Source organism: Pelophylax lessonae (assembly GCF_965119305.1).
Source record: "Pelophylax lessonae genome assembly, chromosome: 4".
Lineage (NCBI taxonomy): Eukaryota > Metazoa > Chordata > Amphibia > Anura > Ranidae > Pelophylax > Pelophylax lessonae.
Genome location: NC_138771.1, coordinates 670,505,142 through 670,514,879, shown reverse-complemented (window position 1 = coordinate 670,514,879; position 9,738 = coordinate 670,505,142). Strand labels below are relative to the sequence as shown.

At 48.5% G+C, this 9,738-nt stretch overlaps 1 protein-coding gene across 1 annotated transcript in view; it reads right to left on the bottom strand.

The window, feature by feature from the left end:
* Positions 1 to 1,648: 1,648 nt before the first annotated feature.
* Positions 1,649 to 9,738, bottom strand: part of LOC309553103 (uncharacterized protein) — a gene marked incomplete at both ends in the record, with an annotated part of 128,987 nt that continues 120,897 nt past the window's right edge. Inside the window, one exon of the mRNA XM_082254000.1 lies at positions 1,649 to 3,320. Coding sequence (XP_082110126.1) covers positions 1,649 to 3,320 — 1,672 coding nt within the window. The remainder of the gene's footprint in view (positions 3,321 to 9,738) is intronic.

Genomic DNA, 9,738 nt, shown 5'->3' with positions numbered 1-9,738 from the left:
CTTCCGATCCTCTCTGTCACTTTCACCAGCCGGCAGGGAAGAAGCTAACAGAGTGCGATCTCTGCTTCATAAGCTATAATGGAAGATAGGTGGGACATTAGGGCTCTTTTATACCCCTGATGTCTCATTAAAGAGAACCTGTCACCCAAAAAGCATCACATTGTCCCCATGTGATGAAAAAAAAAGTTTAGTCTAAGAGAAATGTAAAAACACCCAAGCACCTAAAGTCAGCCCCCCAAAAAAATCTTTGGGTGCCCCTCCCCCCATACATGCATGAATGTAAATGCGCATGTCAGGGACACCTACACACAAGGCCATTGATTGCACCACACATTACATATCACCACACACACCGGACTCAGATCAATAACTCTCCGCCCATTTCTCATGGTTATCCCTAAACTGATGACCTGTAGGGGATTATAAAGTGTCTCCTTTGGAAAATATAAGGCACCAAAGTTTTTCGCCACTTCACGGGCGCACACAATTTTAAGGTTTGCCATGTTAGGTATCCATTTACTTGGTACAACCTCATCTTTTACCAAAAATGTGGGTCATTTATTGTGTCTGTGTGCCCTAAAATTATTTTTAGTGTTTTATTTACTGAAATTTAGTGCTTAATAAACTGTTGTGCTAATATGGTGTGACATACAAAATTGGGACTAACACTATTTTATTCTCTGGGGTGTCTGCTTTCAGAAAATAGATCATGTTTGGGGGTTTTATCTAATCTTCAAGACTAAAATTATGTTTTATACATGAATGCAAAAAATGCAAAAAAGGTTCTGGCAGAGAAAGGGTTGAAGGGAATCCGTCATGAGAGAATCATGGGGGCTGCCATTGATGAACTCTCCTTGTGAGAATGCTAGTTCCCTGGCTGTCATGCTGATGCTTTCCCTTCAATACTGTCTCAGTCTCTGACCCAGAACAAGTATAGAGAGAAGGAATTCTGACACTTCTCTGATTCTTATTCCCAGCATGCTTGTTCCGGGTTGGAGACTCAAAGTGGAATAAAACCCAAAAACAAAAACAAAAATAAGATATATTGGAGCTTACCAATCCTTAGATGTGGTGGCTGCATTCGTTTTCTGTTTTTCCCCTTTATTTTCCCCTGTTGATCCTGCCAGTAACACACTTCCTGTCTTAGGGTGGCTCCTCTATCTATGGAGGGGCAGTGGAGACCCCCTTGGACAGCAGCATTGTCTGGAGAGGGGGGTGACTAACAAATTAAAGGAGAACTCCAGATAACTTTATAAGCAGTTACACCAACATTTGTGTCTCATTTTGGGATAAAGGTTTTCCATCAATAAATGAAAGCTGATCACTGTAAGCACCCCTGTCAGTGGTAAATGGTTTGCCCCAATCCTCTAACTGCCACTTCTGCTGGACAGATTGTTCTGTTATAGGAAGTTGGGAAATAACAGCAGAACCAACAGGTAAAAGAAGGAAGTTACAGGGGGACTCGGAAAAACAAAGCCTGCGGTGTTCATGTCAGTGACAGACGCCATCATATCTGTCATTTTTTATTTTCTCTTTACTATCAATTTATATGTTCTTACATTACACATAGCCAGGGAACTAGCATTTTCAGAAGGAGGCCTGAAATTGCAGTCCTCATACTTCTCCCAGGAGTCACCACTTCCTCCAATCATTGGCTGATCAATAAACCAATCCCACCACCCATCCCTGTGATGTCACCAGACTGTGGGCGGAGTTCTCCCATCTCCCGCCTCCCCCCACATATCTTTATACAACCTTCCCGTACATATAACCCAGCATGGAGGGGCTCAGTGAAGGTGGTGGTGAAGGTGTGGAGGTGTCGCATCGGGTCACACAGATCATAAAAGGAGATCCGCCCGGCCTCATAATCCAGATCTATCCTGACTCTGTTACTGGAGAGATTGGTGGGTAAGGGGGTCTCTTTCCTATCATGTATCGCCCAATACTGATTATTATACCTGCCCAATCCCCAGGACTTCTTATTCCATCCAATCCATGACTCCTCCCCTCTCCTGTCTATACTAGGGTAACACATCCCGACTATCCAGTACTCTGATCCCCCGACATCCACATCCCAGTAATGTCTCCCTGAGGAGAAACTCTGACTGCTCATCACCTGAGACCAATACTGGAATCTCTCTGATGTTTCTAGGCGATTCTGGTTCCTATCTGACCAGGATACAGTTTTCCTGTCATCTGATATCTGTAGATAATTATGAGCGGTGTTTCTATCCAGTAATATGTCTGCAGCTCCCTGTATATAGAAGTATACATTTACCCCTTTTATTATATCAGATAAACCTGTGTGTAAGACCCCCGCCACACCCAGACCCCCTCCATCATGGAGGAGTTCCTCATGTCTCTCTCTGTCCTCATTATCTCCATCCTCAGTATCACACAAGTCACCTGTGTCTGATTCCTGTAAGACAGTCAGTGGATCCGTCATGTTACACAGCTCCTCAATGTCCACCATCTTCCTGGACAGCTCCTCCTTCTTTATTTCCAGATCCCGGATGGAGATGGAGATCCGCTCTGCCCGCCCGGAGATCTCCCTCAGCACTCTCTTCTCCAGGTCCTCCAGACGTCTCCTGAGATCTCTAAACAGGGCAGTGACTCTCTCGGTGTCACCAGCTGCTGCTTCTTCTACTTTCCTCCTGTGTTCCTGCAAACTCTGGACTCTTTCCTCCGTCTCCTCTCTCTTTGTCAGAAGTTTCTGAAGAACATTCCTCAGTGTCACCTTCTTCTTCTCAGAAGCCTCATTCAGTGACTCCATCTTATGTCCTGTATGTTCTCCAATCGCACAATACACACATATACAGGTCTCATCCTCCGTGCAGTAATACTCCAGGATCTTCTTATGGAAGGAGCATTTCCTGCTCTCCATGGACAAGGTGGGGTCACATAAGATGTGTTCTGGGGACTTTTTGTGGACTCTCAGGTGTTTATCACACAAATAGGCCTCACAGTGTAGACAGGATCTAACAGCAGGTAATGGAGAGTCCACACAGTAAGTACAGAAGACCCCAGTTTTCTCCTGACCTGGCTGAGCAGACAGGAAAGTCTCTGCTATGTTACGTAGTTTCATGTTCTTCTGCAGCGCAGGACGATCCGCAAACTTCTTTCTGCATTCAGGACAGGAATATCTTCCAGACCCCCCCTGTGTATCCAGCACACCATCAATACAGACCCGGCAGAAGTTGTGACCACATCTCAGGGTTACAGGATCTGTATAAATGTTCAGACAGACGGAACATTCAAGCTCAGCTCTCAGATCTGCAAACGCCATCGCTGACAGCAGAAATGAAAGTGAAAGTCTGGAGCTAGAAATACAACTGAGCTCATTACAACTCGTCAGCACAGGGCGAGGCTGAGCTCAGCTCTCTGTTGATTTGTTATTTAACCTTTTGATGTCAGAATAAGACAAGCCCCATGATTGTGTACATTTACAATGATAAAAATCTATTTATTAATTGTGGAGTGGCATGGCATGCCTTTCTTCCAGCATTCATATCCACAGACCACATCAGGGGTGCAGCATCTAGATGTAGGGTACATGGACCTTTCTTTTCCAGCAGTAAGCCAGTTATACACCCAGAGATGAAGAGAAGGTGGTGGAGTGTCTAACCAAGTCTTTATCATCCTCCTCCTCCTCCTCCTCTGTCTCCCAGGAGCAGAAACGCTTGAAGTCATCAGTAGCTGCTAAAGCTCCATGTTCTTCCTTCTCATCCACAGATACTCCTGTCATTGCCCCACCAATTGGCATGGAGGAGTCAGCTGAGCTATTTCAGCACAGTGTCAGTCATTGGCTGCAACAGGATCCACAGCAATTACGCACTTGCCGACCAGGCCATAGCCGAATGATGGTACAATGACGTCCTCCCAGAATCACTTTCCGCGCGCCCCCGCAACACGACGTATCTTTCATCACGGCGCATCACAAATCGTGGTAAAGGGCCAATGACAGCGACCCTTTACCACATGATGGCTCTGTCCAATGACGGAGCGATCAGTTGTCAACAAACCTGCGCATGTCCCTTTCAGGTCTCTCCTCTCCTTGACCCTGTACACAGCAATCGCTACAATGTGTGAAGAGAGGAGGAAGGCTGCAGCACCGCTCATCCTCTGCCTCCTACATTCCTCAATCATACCTTAGTCATGCTTTAATCATACCTCAGTCATGCCCATCCATGCCTCATCTATGCCACCTCAGTGCTCATCTGTGCCACCTCAGTGCTCATCTGTGCCACATCAGTGCTCATCCGTGCCACATCAGTGCTCATCCGTGCCACATCTGTGCTCACTTGTACCACATCAGTGTTCATATGTGCCACGTCAGTGCTCATCCATGCCACATCAGTGCTCATCCGTGCCACATCCATGCTCACTTGTGCCACATCCGTGCTCACTTGTGCCACATCCATGCCACATCAGTGTTCCTCCGTGCCACATTCATGCTTCATCTGTGCCCACCCATGCCACGTCAGTGCTCATTCGTACCACATCAATGCTCATCTGTGCCACATCAGTGCTGATCCGTATTACATCCATGCCACATCCATGTCACATCAGTGCTCATCCATGCCACATCAGTGCTCATCCGTGCCACATCAGTTCTCATCCATGCCAAGTCAGTGCTCATCCATGCCACATCAGTGTTTATCCGTGCCACATCCATGCCACATCAATGCTCATCCATGCCACATCTATGCAACCTCAGTGCTCATCCGTGCCACATTTATGCCACATTAGTGCTCATCCATGCCACATTTATGCAACCGCAGTGCTTATCCGTGCCACATCCGTACCACATCAGTGCTCATCTGTGTCACATTAGTGCTCATCCGTGCCACATCAGTGCCACTACAGTGCTTATCATTGCCCTACAGTGTCTCACAAAATTGTAATGGGTAATCAGGAAATGACGGTGCTCCTTGCATGTTGGGCCTCTGTATTAGTGATGTCGCAAACCTAAAATTTGCCGTTCGTGAACGGCGAACATCGGCGAATGTTCGCGAACCGGGCGAACTGCCATAGAGTTCAATAGGCAGGCGAATTTTAAACCCACAGGGACTCTTTCTGGCCACAATAGTGATGGAAAAGTTGTTTCAAGGGGACTAACACCTGGACTGTGGCATGCCGGAGGGGGATCCATGGCAAAACTCCCATGGAAAATTACGTAGTTGACGCAGAGTCGGGTTTTAATCCATAAAGGGCATAAATCACCTAACATTCCTAAATTGTTTGGAATAACGTGCTTTAAAAACATCCAGTGTGTGAATACGATCAGGTATGATTTTGTATCGATCAAGTAGTGTAAGGGTTACGCCCGCATTTAGTGACAGACCAAACTCTGACAGACCAAACTCCCCGTTTAACAGTCAGTCAGTCAGTCCGTCCATTTGCACAACTGCAAACTCCCCCAAGGTTGGATACCAAGCTATCCATGTCCGTTCCTTGTCCTCACTGACATCATTGAAGGTCTCTTCCTCCACCCAGCCAGCCACGTACAACACCAAGGGTCCCCGAAAGGTGACAACAAGCCCCCTGGGATGCCTGCTGTGGTTGGTCTTACACCTCCTCTGACTTCTCTTCTTCAGACTCTCTCTGCATTGCCACAGGTCCAGCAATCGACAACGACAAGGCTGCTTCTGGTGGTGATGGGGACCACAACTCTTCCTCTTAATGCTCATCTACGGCCTGATCCAATACTCTTCGCAGGGCACGTTCCAGAAAAAATGCATATGGGATGAGGTCGATGATGTTGCCTTGGGTTTGACTGACCAGGTTTGTCACCTCCGCAAAAGGACGCATGAGCCTACAGCCATTGTGCATGAGCATTCAGTAACGCGGCCAACAAATACCCAGCTCCGCAGAGGCTGTCCTCTTTTTTTAAATTAAAGAAAATTAATTTTTTTCTATGAAAAATTATCCCGCGGATCGCTTTTGGTCTGTTCACAATGACCTTATCATCTGGGGTGTGCCAACACACTCCTAGAGGTGATTGCTTCATTGTGATACGCAAGCCCCTTCACCACAACAAGGTAACGATCACGAAGTGGAATTGACACATGTATGTGCCTTTTTTTTTGTTTTTTTGCAGCCACAGTGTAGCACCAGAGGCCAGAAAACTTAGGCATGTACACATGCTTGAAAAACTAGGTATTGTTGCTGCCGCTGCTGTAGCAGCGGCCGGAAAAATTGAGGTTTTCAAGGCAGAAAGTACACTAAAAAATTGCGGCTTGAACCGTAGTTGGTGGCGGAGACGTCACGTAAGTCATCCGGCATGCAGAGATTAAATACAGCAGCGTGTGGACCATTTTTAGCCCAAGGCATCTCATCAGGCCTTTTTTAGTCAAATGCATCCCCCACTGTCAGTCCCTTCGGGATCCATGCCTCATTCATCTTAATAAAAGGTGAGGTAATCGAGACTTTTTTGACCTAGGCGACTTCTCTTCTCAGTGACAATACCTCCTGCTGCGCTGAAGGTCCTTTCTGACAGGACACTTGAAACGGGGCAGGCCAGAAGTTCAATGGCAAATTGGGATAGCTCAGGCCACAGGTCAAGCCTGCACACCCAGTAGTCAAGGGGTTCATCGCTCCTCAGAGTGTCGATATCTGCAGTTAAGGCAAGGTAGTCTGCTACCTGTCGGTCGAGTCGTTCTCTGAGGGTGGACCCCGAAGGGCTGTGGCGATGCGTAGGACTAAAAAAGCTCCGCATGTCCCCCATCAACAAGACGTCTGTAAAGCGTCCTGTCCTTGCCGGCGTGGTTGTGGTGGTAGGAGGAGGATTACTTTCACCTCTTCCCCTGTTGGATTCCCGTTGTGCTGTGACATCACCCTTATATGCTGTGTAAAGCATACTTTTCAACTTATTTTGTAGCTGCTGCATCCTTTGCGACTGCCGGTAATTAGGTAACATATCAGAGACTTTCTGCTTATACCGGGGGTCTAGTAGCGTGGCCACCCAGTACAAGTCGTTCTCCTTCAGCCTTTTTATAGGAGGGTTCCTCAATAGGCATGACAGCATGAAAGACCCCATTTGCACAAGGTTGGATGCCGAGCTACTCATGTCCAATTCCTCGTCCTCACTGATGTCATTGAAGGTGTGTTCTTCCCCCCAGCCACGTACAACACCACGGGTACCAGATAGGTGACAACGAGCACCCTGGGATGCCTGCTGTGGTTGGTGTTCCTCCTCCTCAAAGCCACATTCCTCCTCTGACTCCTCTTCCTCAGACTCCTCTTCCAGTGTTGCCGCAGGTCCAGCAAGCGATGGTAAGGCTGTTTCTGGTGGTGGTGATGGTGACCACAACTATTCCTCTTCACGCTCATCTACGGCCTGATCCAGCACTCTTCGCAGGGCACGCTCCAGGAAGAAAACATATGGGATGATGTCGTTGATGGTGCCTCTGGTGCGACTGACTAGCTTTGTCACCTCCTCAAAAGGACGCATGAGCCTACAGGCATTGCGCATGAGCGTCCAGTAACGTGGCAAAAAAATACCCAGCCCTGCAGAGGCTGTCCTAGCACCCCGGTCATACAAATACTCGTTGACCGCTTTTTCTTGTTGGAGCAGGCGGTCGAACATTAGCAGCGTTGAATTCCAACGTGTCGGGCTGTCGCAAATCAAGCGCCTTACAGGCATGTTGTTTCGCCGCTGAATATCTGAAAAGTGTGCCATGGCCATGTAGGAACGCCTGAAATGGCCACACACCTTCCTGGCCTGCTTGATGACGTCCTGTAAGCCTGGGTACTTCTGCACAAAGCGTTTTACAATCAGATTCAACACATGTGCCATGCACGGCACATGTGTCAACTTGCCCAAATTCAATGCTGCCAACAAATTGCTTCCATTGTCACACACCACTTTGCCGATCTCCAGTTGGTGCGGGGTCAGCCACTGATCCACCTGTGCGTTCAGGGCGGACAGTAGTGCTGGTCCGGTGTGACTCTCTGCTTTCAGGCAAGTCAACCCTAAGACAGCGTGACACTGTTGTATCCGGCATGTGGAATAGCCCCTGGAGAGCTGGGGGGGTGCAGTTGGTGTGGAGCAAGATGCAACAGCAGAAGAGGACTCAGCCGAGGAGGTTAGCAAAGAGGATGGAGTAGAGGAGGTGGCAGCAGGCCTGCCTGCAAGTCGTGGCGGTGTCAGCAACTCCTCTGCAGCAGAGCCATGCATTCCATGCTTGGCAGCCGCCAGCAGGTTTACCCAATGCGCAGTGTAAGTGATATACCTGCCCTGACCGTGCTTTGCAGACCAGCTATCAGTGGTCAGATGGACCCTTGCCCCAACACTGTGTGCCAGACATGACATGACTTCCTTTTCCACAATAGAGTACAGGTTGGGGATTGCCTTTTGTGAAAAATAATTTTCGGCCGGGTACCTTCCACTGCGGTGTCCCAATAGCGACAAATTTTTTGAAGGCCTCAGACTCCACCAGCTTGTATGGTAAAAGCTGGCGGGCTAAGAGTTCCGACAAGCCAGCTGTCAGACGCCGGGCAAGGGGGTGACTCTGTGAGATTGGCTTCTTACGCTCAAACATTTCCTTGACAGACACCTGACTGTGGGCAGGTGAGCAGGAACTGCTGAAGGTGAGAGGCGGAGGGGCGGGTTGTTGATAGGGGGCAAGGAGGACAGCAGTGGTTGACGTGGCTGAAGATGCTGGACCAGGAGGAGGATGGTGGCTTTGAGTTTGTGTGCTGCTTTTACTCAGGCGTTTGTGATGTGAGATCATGTGCCTTCGCAAAGCAGTTGTACCTGGGTGTTGTACCTGGGTGTTGGACTTCCCACGACTCAGTTTCTTTTGGCACAGGTTACAAAGGGCATCGCTGATATCAGAGGCAGACACACAAAAAAAATGCCACACTGCTGAGCTTTGCAATGATGGCATTCTGGTGGTGGCAACAGCTTGCGTTGAATGGCGTGCTGTCTGGCTGACCCCGGGTGCCGAATCTACATGCTGTCTGACTGTGCCACTAGCTCCTTGCGATGACCTCCCCCTGCTTCCAACTCGTCGTCTCCTCCTACTCTGTCTCCCCATCTGAACTTTCCCCCTCTTCTTCTGCTCTTCTTCGAGCAGGCACCCAGGTGACATCCATGGACACATCGTCATCATCAGCCGCTTCACTTGACAACTCAGCAGAGGCAGCAGCAGCAGGTACAACATCATCATCACAATGTACGTCCATGTGTATAATGCTGCCTGACTGAGACATATCCCCGTTATCTACATCCTCTGGCACTAATGGTTGTGCATCACTTATTTCTTCCAACTGATGTGTAAATAACTCCTCTGACAGATCAAGTGAAGCGGCTGTGGTGCTAGTGTTGGTGGTGGTGCCGGCGGGCGGGCGAGAGGTAACTTGAGAGGTGCCCGAAGTTGAGCTGGAGGAGGATGGTGCATTAAGGTTCCGAGCGGAAGCTGTAGACGATTGGGTGTCCTGTGTAAGCCAGTCAACTATGTCCTCAGAATTTTTTGAGTTCAGGGTCTGTGGCCTCTGAATACTGGGCATTATTCTAGGGCCAAAGGAAATCACAGCACCACGACCACGACGGCCCTTGCAGGGTGGCCTGCCTCTGCCTGTCATTTTTTTTTAATGTGTTGTACTATGAGTGCAAGGTGCTGTGCCACCCTATAGGAGTGTTGGGCAGTGGATACAGTACACTCTGTGGACCTGACAGTCACTGGCAGCTCAGGCAACTGCAATTATAAAAAAATATATATATATATATTTAAT